Source organism: Stenella coeruleoalba (genome assembly GCF_951394435.1).
Source record: "Stenella coeruleoalba genome assembly, chromosome: 6".
NCBI classification, from domain to species: domain Eukaryota; kingdom Metazoa; phylum Chordata; class Mammalia; order Artiodactyla; family Delphinidae; genus Stenella; species Stenella coeruleoalba.
The window spans coordinates 6,662,758-6,675,353 of NC_137151.1; the positions used below are offsets into that span (position 1 = coordinate 6,662,758).

Here is a 12,596-nt window from a genome sequence, read left to right on the forward strand (position 1 = left end):
TGTATTGTTGAATTTGGTTTGCTAGTATTTTGTTGAGGTATTTTACATCTATGTTCATCATTGGCATATAATTGTTCATAGTAATTTCTTATGATCTTTTGTATTTCTGTGATAACAGTTGTAACTTATCCTTTTTCATTTCAGATTTTATTGAATTTGGCTATCTCTCCTTTTTTTTCTTAATGAGTCCAGCCAAAGACTTCTCAATTTTGTTACTTTTTTCAAAAAAACAGCTCTTAGTTTCTTTAATCTTTTCTAGTATTTTTTAGTCTCTATTTTATTTATATCTGCTCTGATTTTTATGATTTCTTTCTTTCTACTAACATTAGGTTTTGTTTGTTCTTCTTTTTCTAGTTCCTTTAGGTGTAAGGTTAGGTTGTTTATTTGAGATATTTTTGTTTCTTTCTTTTTTTTTTTTTTTGCAGTACGCGGGCCTCTCACTGTTGTGGCCTCTCCCGTTGCAGAGCACAGGCTCTGGACGCACAGGCTCAGCGGCCATGGCTCACGGGCCCAGCCACTCCGCGGCATGTGGGATCTTCCCGGACTGGGGCACGAACCCACGTCCTCTGCATTGGCAGGTGGACTCTGAACCACTGCGCCACCAGGGAAGCCCGAGATATTTTTGTTTCTTGAGGTCAAGGCTTGTACAGCTATAAACTTCCCTCTTAGAACCACTTTTACTGTATCCTATAAATGCTGGGTCATTTTGTTTTCATTTTCATTTGTCTCCAGGTATTTTTTGACTCCCTCATTGATTTCTTTAGTGCTCCACTGGTTGTTTAGTAGCATACTGTTTAGCCTCCACGTGTATGTGATTTTTGCAGTTTTTTTCTTATAGCTGATTTCTAGTCTAATAGCATTGTGGTTGGAAAAGATGCTTTGTATGATTTCAGTGTTCTTAAATTTACTGAGAATTGTTTAATGGCCTGGCATATGACCTATCCTGGATAATGTTCTATGAGTACTTGAAAAGAATGTATTCTGCTGCTTTTGGATGGGATGTTTTATATATATGTATATCTTTCTTTCTTTCTCTCTCTCTCTCTCTCTCTTTCTCTTTCTCTCTTTCTCTCTTTCTCTCTTTCTCTCTTTCTCTCTTTCTTTTCTTTTCTTTCCTTTCTTTTTTCCATCTGGAATAATGTGTTATTTAAAGCCAATGTTTCCTTACTGATTTTCTGTCTGGATGATCTGTCCATTGATGTAAATGTGGCTTTTTTTTTGGTCATGCCATGCAGTTTGCAGGATGTCAGTTCCCCGACTAGGGATTGAACCCAGGCCATGGCAACGAAAGCCCAGAATCCTAACCACTAGTTCCCTACCAGGCAACTCCAGTAAGTGGAGTTTTAAAGTCCCCTTATATTATTGTGTTACTGTCAATTTCTCCCTTTGTGTTAATACTTGCTTTATGTGTTCAGATGCTCCTATGTTGGGTGCATATATATTTGCAATTGTTATATCTTCTTGGATTGATCCCTTGAGCATTACATGATGTCGTTCTTTTCCTCTTGTTACAGGTTTTGTCTTAAAGTCTATTTTGTCTGATATAAGTATTGCTACCCCAACTTTCTTTTTGTTTTCATTTACATGGAATACCTTTTTCCATCCTCCTACTTTCAATCTGTGTGTGTCTTTAGCTCTGAAGTGAGTCTCTTATAGGCAGCATACATATAGCTTTTGTTTTTGTATTCATTCAGCCACTCATGTCTTTTGATTGGAGCGTTTAGTCCATTTACAGTTAAAGTAATTATTGATAGGTATGTACATATTGCTATTTTGTAAATTGTTTTGAGGTTATTTTTGTAGTTCTTTTTTGTTCTTCTTTTGTTCTCTTCCCTTGTGATTTGATGACTATCTTTAGTGCTATGTTTGAATTCCTTTCTTCTTCCTGTATGTGTATCTATTATAGATTTTTGGTTTGTGGTTACTGGGAGGTTTATATATAGTAATCTATATATATGTGATGAAGTTGCTGATCTCTTAAGTTCAAATGCATTTTAACAACCCTGCATTTTTACCCCCTACCATGTTTACTGTTCTTGCCGTCATATTTTACATCATGCTTTGTCTGTGTATCCCTTAACTACTTATTGTGGATGTAAATGCTTTCACTCCTTTTGTATTTTAACCTTCCTGTTAGCTTTATACATGGTTGATTTACTACATTTACTGTATATTTGCCTTTATCCATGAGCTTTTTCCTTTCATAATTTTCATGTTTCTATTTGTGGCCTTTTCTTTTTCACTTAGAGAAGTCCCTTTAACATTTTTTGTAAAGCTGGTTTGGTGGTGCTGAACTCTTAGCTTTTGCTTGTCTCTAAAGCTTTTGGTGTCTCCATCAAATCTGAATGAAAGCCTTGCTGGTACATTAATCTTAGTTGTAGGTTTTCCCTTTTCATCACCTTAACTATCATGCCACTCCCTTCTGGCCTGCAGAGTTTCTGCTGAAAGGTCAGCTGATAGCCTTGTGGGAGTTCCCTTATATGTAACTTATTGCTTTTCCCTTGCTACTTTTAATATTCTCTCTCTATCTTTAATTTTTCCCATTTTAATGGCAATGTGTCTTTGAGTGCGCCTCTCTGGGTTGATCCTGTTTGGAAGTCTCTGTGCTTCCTGGACCTGGATGTCTCTTTCCTTTCCCAGGGAAGTTGGCTGTCTCCACTTCACTTAGTTCTTCTTCTGGGGTTTTATCCTGTTCCTTCATTTGGAATATATTCCTCTGTTGCCTCATTTTGTCTAATTTGCTGTTTTTACCTCTATGTATTTGGTAGGTTGGTTACATTTTCTGACCTTGGAGAAGTGGCCTTTTGTAGGAGATGTCCTATGAGTCCCGGCAGCACACTCCTCTCTGGTCACCAGAGCTATATGCTGTAGGGGTGCCCCCATTTGGGCAGCGTGCATCCTTCTGTTGTGGCAGGCTGATTACTGTGGGTGGTCTGGTAGGTGTGGTTAGCCACCATCCGGTTGGTCTCCAGGCCCTGCCTTGTGCAGATGCTGCTGGCCACTGGTGGGCAGGGCTCGGTCATGACGCTGCTGGATACAGGGCCCCTGGGGTTCCAAGGGCTAGTGCTGGCCCACTGGTGGGCAGAGCTAGATTCTGGAGTGTCCTTTGAGTTTGGAGGAAGAGTGATTTATTTGTAGTTCTTGTCTTTGTTGTATGCTCTTTGAGCAAGAAGTTATATTTTTTGGCTAGACATAGTCTAGAAATAGAGAGGGTTCCCCTGGACCAGTTCTGTGTGAGACTGGCAGAGGTCAGTAAGCACTGGTCTTTTGAGGAGCTTACATGGTAGTTGACCAATGTAGTTATGTGTAGCCATTCCAAGCTGGCCTCTTCTGAAACCCATGTCAGGAAGATGTAGGACCAAGTCAAAGAGTCTGTGAGTTCCCAGGGGTCATGGACCGGGTCGATGTGGTTGTCTCCAGTTTGCTGAGCTAAACCAACACACAGCACTTCACATTTTGACATTTATTGTACTTACTTCTATGAGATGGTGTTATCTCTGTTTTATGAAGAAAGTAATGCCAAGGGAACAAGGTGCCACCTACCTGGTGAGTGGCAGAGCCAGAATTCAAGCTCAGACCTTCTGATTCCAGATCCTGTGTGCATTCCTGGCCACCTTATCAATTGGATCTTTTCCACGTGGAGTATGTGATAGCTTTTATTGTTCAGACTTTTCATGCCTTGGCTTTTATTTTCTGATCATTCCTAATGATTGCTATTCTCTTTGTACTGATGCAGTCAGAGAAAATCATGAGGTGGATAAAGCCATTTAAGTGTTTCTTGAGAAATGCTATTGTTCAATATGAAATTTGAAAAGGAATCAAATACAGTAGAGTTTCAGCATAATCATATTAAACTTGGAGGTGAATTCAGAATGAATTTGCTCTCATATCAACCAGTTTTCTTTTCTAAAACCTCTTAAAGCAGAAAAGCAAAACTTTGTAAGTCAATCCCGTAGCATAGGTGGTCTTATAAGGACCATCCTGTACGTTTCTCTACTGAAAGGGAGAGGAACTAAAACCAGCCTTGTGCCTAGTCTGTGCTGGGTTAATTTTTTAATTAACTATAAGAAGTCATCATTACCTTTTATTTTTTAAATTATATCAGTTCCAGGTGTACAGCATAATTGTTCAACATCTGCGTACACTACAGAGTGATCACCATCTATCATTACCTTTTAATAAGTAAGAAAATGTGTTCAAAATGAAATGACAGCCCAAAGTCACACAGTAAATAGCAAGCCATCCAAGGATCTGAAGTCAATTCTGCCTCCAAAGCTTTTGGTTATGCTCTGGTGTTTTCTGGAGGAAATGCTAGGATTTAAATATATGCTTGGAGTTTTTGTGCTGAGCCTGTAGTTGCTCTTGGACCTTGTTAAACTTCTGCCATCTGAAATGAACACCTGTGTCCGTTCTCTCCCAGGTCTTGCTGTTTTTGCTCAGTGCAATCACACCTTGAATAACAAATGGAGACCTCAGGACACTGACAAAGCTAAATCCTAATGAAGAGCCTCAGTGGGTCACAGCCACGTAGGAGCTGAGATTCAGCCAAACTGGTAAATGGTTTGATGACAACCTCCTTCAGACATCATATTCATTGATTTTTGTTAGAGCTGAGGACTGGGGGGGAGGTTTTGAACTTTGTCCACTACTGGGTTTGATTATTGATTGGATTAATGGGCTGGAGTGGCCCAGACAGAGGCCCACTTGCAGGGATTATGGGAGCCCTGAGAGAAAAGGATTCACCATAAGAGAAGGATCAGGTGACGGAGCAAGCCCGTCTTCCCGAGAAGATGGAATGTTGGAGGGAACGTGTAGTTCCAGGTATGTATGTCCTGACCCAGTCAATCTGGAGATACACCACCCTGAGAAGCCGTATACTTATTCCAAAACTGAGCACTTGCCATTGCTCAAAATATTTAACAAACCGCGACATCATCTTCAGAGTCCCCTGAGTGTCCATAATGGTAAGAAACCGTTCTTTCAAGAAGAGCAGGCTTGGAACAAGAATGATAAGTTATTCAGAGCCGTATCTAATTGAGGCAGCTGAATCAAGATAATTATCTTTTGGGTCAAAAACCATGTGTTCTTGTACCCATGAGGGTGCACCTGGAGGAGGGCTTCCCGCCTGCTGCAGGAGTCATCGCAGCCTCCGGTGGCAGAGCTTCATTCTCTGCCCACTCACCCCTGCATGTTTTTTACATTATTATTTGTTTAATTGGAAAGTAAAAGCTGCCCATGGTTGAAAAAGAAAACAGTTAACAGTGCAAAGGATGCAAGTGAAAATCTCCCTACTACACACAGGCGATCACGTTTCCACTCCCTTACGTGAGATATGTGGTTCTAAATGGTCCCTTCTAAGAAAGGAAGTGAGGGCCCGGCACCCACACTGCTGTCACCTTTCTCTCCCACTCACCACGCTCCTAATGGAGTGCTCCTGCGGGTAAGACTTTTAGCACTTCGCTCCACAGAGTGGCACAGATAATCAAGAAACGCCCAAGGCAGGCCTTTGGGACTCCCCAGATTCTTTTTTTTTTTTTTTTTTTTTTTTTTTTTGGTATGCGGGCTTCTCACCGTTGTGGCCTTTCCTGTTGCGGAGCACAGGCTCCAAACGCACAGGCCCAGCGGCCATGGCTCACGGGCCCAGCCGCTCCGCAGCATGTGGGATCTTCCCGGACTGGGGCACGAACCCGTGTCCCCTGCATTGGCAGGCGGACTCTCAACCACTGCGCCACCAGGGAAGCCCCTCCCCAGATTCTTAAACACCACCATAGCAGGGAATTGCCACTGCTCTGTACCCTGAAATTTTTCTTCTCCAGCTCTCTCACATCAGATCATTTTCTGGTCACGTCTACAGCCAGCACTAATGGTTGGACTTCTTTTGGAGGAAGGGAGAGACAGAGGGAGGAAGGGAGGGGGAGAGAGATGAGAGAGAAGAAAAATGGGGGGGTGGCAGAAAGAGGAGAGGGGAAGTGGGGGACAGGACTTTTCACTCATGGCTATCGGGTTGTTATGAGTTGAACTGTGCTCCCTTCAAATTCATATGTTGAAGGTCTAACCCCCAGTACCTCAGAATGTGACCTTCTTTGGAAATAGGGTCATTGTAGACGACCAGTAATTAGTTAAGTTAGGATGAGGCCCTACAGAAGTAGGTGGGTCCCTAATCCAGTCTGACTGGTATCCTTATAAAAAGGGAAATTTGGAAACAGACACACGGGGAGAACACCATGTCAAGAGGAAGACGGAAATCAGGGCGATGCTTCTACAAGCCAAGGAGTGCCAGAGATCGCCAGCAAAGCATCACAAACCAGGTGAGAGGCGTGAATAGAACCAGCCCTGCTGACACCTTGATTTTGGACTTCTGGCCTCCAGGACTGTGAGAGAATAAATATCTGTTGTTTAAGTCACTCAGTCTGTGGTACTTTGTTAGGGCAGCCCTAGACAACTAATGCTCCAGTCAAAGGCAAGCTGTTGGTACTCCAACCTCCCACATCAGTCAAGGAAGCCCAACAGTGAGGAGGAAAGTTTCGATTCTGGTGCCAGCATGCCCGTCACCTCCAGTACTTGCCGGCCCTGTCTACTGAATCCCCCCATAAATCTTCCACTTTTCAGTGGGGACCTACACAGTAACAAGAACCAGATAAACTAAAGGAGGCTGTCACTTGGGCCCTCCCACTAGTGCCCTGAGGGCAAGACTTAGAAGTTGCTCTGTCTAAACTAAGCGACCTCAAAGTTTGCCTCCTGGAGTCTCTGTGCCAAACGGACAGGGAAATGCTTCACGACGGACTTTTGAAGATGTTCCTCTATCTCTTCTAGCATTTAATGTTGCTAAAGAGAAATTTGCTTATGCCTTTGAAGATGACCTTTAAAAAAAAATCTCTCTAGAAGCTTTCCAGTGTCTATCTTTGATCTGAACATTCACAAGAGTGTGTATAGGCGTGGGTCTTTTTCTACTCCCTTTCTTGGCACTTGATGGGTTCTTTTAATTTGAAGACTTATCTCCTCAGTTCTGGGGCATTTTTTCTATTATTTCTTCAATAATTTGTACTTTTTCATTTTTTTCTATTCTCTTTTTCTGGTATGCCGTTTAATCAGATGCTGGACACCTATATTTATGCGTTTTTTTTCCTTGTGTTATTTATGTATGAATATTTATTTTGTATTATGTGTTGTAATCCGATACTTATTTATTTTGTTGTTCAGATGGATCTAGCTTTGGCCATTGGGAACTCTTTCAGTTGGCTCCTATGTCTCTTTGACATAGCCGCATCTGTGTGTGTGTGTGTGTGTGTGTGTGTGTGTGTGTGTGTGTGTGTGTGTGTGTGTGTGTGTGTTTTGAGCAATTCCTTCCTTTCTGGCACTGTAAAATACTCCAGGCTCATCTTGTATATTTTCTGCCTCAGTCCTAGAATCAGACATTTCTCTGGGGATCCCTGGTTCCTTTTATTGGAGAATAGTATCGGAAACCAAGATCTGGGCACTAGTCATGCTTGTTGCTACTGCGGTGTTGCTGCGTCTAGGCCCTTCCAGCAAGAGCTGAGACAGAGCAAGGATATAAATGTGTGTATACCACCCCATGTATATAACCATATCTCTAAACATTTCTCTGTGTAACCACCTGTATCTGTGTTAAGCTAAACATGAATTCGTACTGATGTTTTCAACTCGAATCTATTACCTTATGGACTATTCTAGCCTCCTTCCCTTCCTTATCTGTAAGCTGCCACTCTAACAGGGAGAATCCTGGCTTCCACTCTCTGCCATCAGAATTGCTAACCCATACACCTAAGAGAAACAACGTTATCAACTCAAGTTCAGTTGTTATATGCAGTTATTTTTCCCTTTAGTCTTACAGACTCCACTCATTTCCAGGGTTACTTAGGTCAGCACCTTTACCCCAACCCCCTTAAGTGAGGCTGTTTCGTGTATTTGTGATACATGAGATTTTTTTTTTTTTGTCACAGTCTGCATTTCATTGTAGGATTTCCCCAAACTTCTAAATGATTTTTGAAATTTGCATATATTAAGGTTCACTTTTTATACTGAACTTCTGTGGGTTTTGACAGATGAATAATATCATGTATCCATCATTACAGTATATAGAGTAGTTTCACAGCCCCGCCCCCCCCGCAAAACCTTCTGTTTCACCCATTCAACCTCTTTTTTCCCCCTAAGCCCTTGGCAATCACTGACTTTTTACTGTCTCTACAGTTTTACCTTTTCCAGAATATCATATGGTTGGACTTATACATTAAGCACCATTTTCAGACGGGCTTATTTCAATTAGCACTATGCGTTTAAAGTTCATCCTTGTCTTTTGGTGGCTTGATAGCTCGTTTGAAAAATAATAATATTCCATTTATGCACATAGCACAATTTGTTTATCTGCTCAGCTATTGAAGGACATCTTTGCTATTTATACTTTTTGGCAATTAGCAAAAAGCCTGCTATAAACCTATCTGTGTAGGTTTTGTTTGGAAATAAGTTTTCAAATTAGTCGGCTATATATCTAGGCACACAATTGCTGGCTCATGTGTTGAGGCTATGTTTAGCAGTGTAAGAACTGCCAATCTATCTTCCAAAGTGGCTGTAGTATTTTGCTTTCCCACCAGCAATGACTAAAATTTCCCGTTGCTCCACAATCTTGACATTTAGTGTGGTCAGTGCTTTGGATTCCAGCTTCTCTAACAAGCTTGTAGTGGTATCTCCTTGTTGTTTTAATTTGAAATTCCCTAGTGGCATATGATGTTGGGCATCTTTTCATACGCTTATTTGCCACCTGTACATCCTCTTTGGTCAGTTGTCTGTTTAGATCTTTTGCCCGTTTTAAAATTGGGTCTCTGATTTATTTATTACATTTTTTCTTGTTTAAGGATATAATTTTCAAAAAAAATCTCTTTAAGGAAATTAAATTTTTCTTGTACAGTTTTCTTTTGTTTCCTGAATTTCTCTCTTTCCTCTGGAGTCAGTTTTACTATTTCTTTATTTGAGTTTTTTTACTTTCACATCAAGGGTTTTCTTCAAATATCCAGTGAGTCTTAGTTTGTATTTTTTCCTTTAAATATTCTTTTGTGGAAAATAAATAACACATACCAAAAAAGAAAATATGAAACAGAAATGTTAAGCTGAATGAATTTTTATCCAGATGAAGAAAGCGAACGTTGCCAGTATTACGCTAGAAGCCTTCTGTATGCCTCTGTCTATCAGAATTCTCTAACTTCCTGTCTCCCTCCCCAACCAGCTTATCACATTCTGACTCAATATAGTCATCTCCTTTTTTTAAAAGGTAGTTTTTACACCAGGCAAATATGCACCTATAAATACTGTGGTTGAGTATTCAGTCATCTTTTAAAATGTGAGACTAAGGTAATGTTTTAAAATATAGGAGGGACTTCCCTGGCGGTCCAGTGGTTAAGAACCTGCCTTCCAATGCAGGGGACGTGGGTTTGATCCCTGGTCAGGGATCTAGGGCCCACATGCCACGGGGCAACTAAGCCCGCGCACCACAACTACTGAGCACACGGGCCACAACTAGAGAGCCTGCATGCTGCAACTACAGAGCCCATGCACCACAACCACAGAGCCCACACACTCTGGAGCCCACACTCCACAACTAGACAGAAGCCCATGCACCACAATGAGGAGCCCGCGTGCCACAGCAGAGGATCCTGCATGCCGCAGTGAAGATCCTGTGTGCCACAACTAAGACTCCACACAGCCAAAAATAAAATAAATAAATAAAGTTTTAAAAAACAAACAAGCAAGCAAACAAAAAACAGGAAAAGCTATAGGAATTGGCAGAGCCCACTGACTGGCAGGCTTTGCTTTAGGGTCATGAGGCAAGGGCCAGGCTTTGCACTGGGAATGCCAGAATGAGGAGAACTTGAGGCTGAGATTCCAACATATAACTGCCCTAACCTTCCCCAGGTAATTTATTCAGCTTCTTTACAGCAGAAGAACCCTTCTCATGACTGTCGTGGTGGTATTTAATGCCTTCTTCTCTGGAGGGCAGCACCAGGCCTCTTGCCCAGAATCCTCCCCTAGGTCTCATCCCCTGGGAGTTGGACCTCCTGCCTCCTCTGCAATGACATCCTGAAGAGACAGTTCCTGGTGAGAAGTGGCAAGCAGAGCCCAACAGGCATCTCATCTTCTCAAGGTTTGGAGCACGTGTTCAACAGGATAGCCACCTCCTTCAGAGTCCTGGGAGGGGCAGGAATATAAACTTCCTTATACTTAGTCACTTTGAATAATGCTTTAGCAGGTTCAGCCCAAGGGTTGGGCACCACAGACCCAAGCAGCAGAGGCATGCTAACTCTTTAAAAGGCGTCTCCCCCAACTGCCAAGGAGGCCAGCCTCAGCCTGACATCTCTGCCCCATCTGCTCCTCTACCTGCCTCTCATCTCAAGGGTTCCCTAAATTACCAGCCTGGCTGTGGGGAGCTCCTCATGCTATAGCCTGTTATACAGTCGGAAGTAGCCCACCCTTTGTGCAGAGGTCTGCCCTCCTCCCCCTTTACCACCCAGCCCCCAAAGCTTTATATTGTCCAGCACCTGTCTAGTAGAAGACCAGGAATGTGGACTGACCTCCCACTCAGGGCAGCTCAGGACCTCTGGCCCCAAAAGTCAATTCCAGTGGCAGGGGTTCACTCAATACTGGTGGAACCATTTGTCCAAGCTAATGAGGCACTGGAAAGACTACAGAAAATAGAGTACAATATGGCACAGAGCGATGCCACATCAAACTGAAGTGGAGATGTTCCAAATTTTGAGTCCCAACTGCTTAAGGCTCTCCAGGATCATTTTGCCAATTGATTGTCCTACTGACTCAGTAGACCCCATATCAATTTCTTCATCATTTCCAAAATCCTACCTTTCCTCATCACCCTTGTAGTGAGCTCAAGCATCTGGGGGGCTGATCAAGAAAAAAGATATGATCCTGAAGTAGCAGTAGCACACAGCAAGCTTTATTTGGGCAACACTGACATGTGACACGTGGGAAGTCTCTCAGCCTGAGACCATCTACATGCTACAGAGGCTACTGCACAGGGACCACCTCCCAGGAGGGGAAGAGGGCAAGAGAATTCTAAAGGAGGAGAAGAATTAAAGAGGGGACTTATGCTTCTAGACAGTGTCGCTCAGCCGTGCAATGGAGAGCATCTGGATCAGAGATTTCTGGGTTTACTCTATCTGTGGCTAGCAGATGTTGGGTGCAGTTTCCTGGGGTATGCAAAGCAGAGAGGCTCTAAAGAGCTAAAACTCTGTTTATTAGGGCTATATTTAAAACAACTGGTTGTGTGAAGTTTGAGTTTGGCACCAGCTTTAGAGCTTACGAATCCTAGCCTGCTATGAATAAGTAAACAGCATAGGATCAATATACAGAACCTATCTTTGGCTCATTTATATAGAACAGCCTGATCAGGAAACAGAGAAAAGACACAAATCAACAATGTCAGGAATGAGAGAAGAAACATCACTGTTTTATATATATTTAAAAGATAGAAAAAATACTATAAACAACTTTATACCAATAAATTTGACAACTTAGACAAATTTCTTGTAAAACACAAACTACCAAAACTAACTCAAGAAGAAATAGATAAACTGAATAGCACTATATCTATTTTTTAAATTGAATTTGTAGTTAAAACTCTTCCCAAGTTCATGGAATAGAAGAATTAATGTTGTTAAAATGTCCATACTACCCAAAGCAATCTACAGATTTAATGCAATCCTGATCAAAATACCCATGATATTTTTCACAGAACTAGAACAAATAATCCTAAAATGTATATGGAACCACAAGAGACCCCAAATAGGCAAAGCAATCTTGAGGAAAAAAAGAACAAACCTGGAAGTATCACAATCCTATACTACACTATACAATCACTATACTACAAAGCTACAGTAATCAAAACAGCATGGTACTGGCACAAAAACAGACACATAGATCAATGTAACAGAATAGAGAACCCAGAAATAATCCCATGCACTTATGGTCAATTAATCTATGACAAAGAAGGCAAGGGAGAATATACAAGGGAGAAATATACAAGGGAGAAATGACAGCCTCTTCAACAAGTTGGTGTTGGGAAAACTGGACAGCTACAGAACAGAAATTAGGACATTTTCTCACACCATATACAAAAATAAACTCAAAATGGATTAAATGACCTAAATGTAAGACTGGAAACCATACAACTCCTAGAAGAAAACATAGGCAGAACACTCAGACATAAATCGTAGCAATATTTTTTGGATCTGTCTCCTAAAGCAAAGGAAACAAAAGCAAAAATAAACAAATGGGACCTAATTAAATTTTAAAGCTTTTGCACAGCAAAGGAAACCTTTGACAAAACAAAAAGACAACCTACTGAATGGGAGAAAATATTTGCAAATGATATGACAAATAGGGGCTAATATCCAAATATATAAAGAGCCCATACAATTCAGTATAAAAAAGGAAAACCCAATAAAATTTTAAAATGGACAGAAAACCTGAATAGACATTTTTCCAAAGAAAACATACATATGGTCAACAGACGCATGAAAAGATGCTCAACATCACTAATCATTAGAGGAATGCAAATCAAAACCACAATG

General features: G+C 41.4%; 1 protein-coding gene across 1 annotated transcript in view; it reads left to right on the plus strand.

The window, feature by feature from the left end:
- Positions 1 to 4,952, plus strand: part of IWS1 (interacts with SUPT6H, CTD assembly factor 1) — a 64,930-nt gene extending 59,978 nt beyond the window's left edge. The window contains exon 14 of the mRNA XM_079924254.1: positions 4,421 to 4,952. Coding sequence (XP_079780380.1) covers positions 4,421 to 4,456 — 36 coding nt within the window. The 3' untranslated portion in view covers positions 4,457 to 4,952. The remainder of the gene's footprint in view (positions 1 to 4,420) is intronic.
- Positions 4,953 to 12,596: the final 7,644 nt, after the last annotated feature.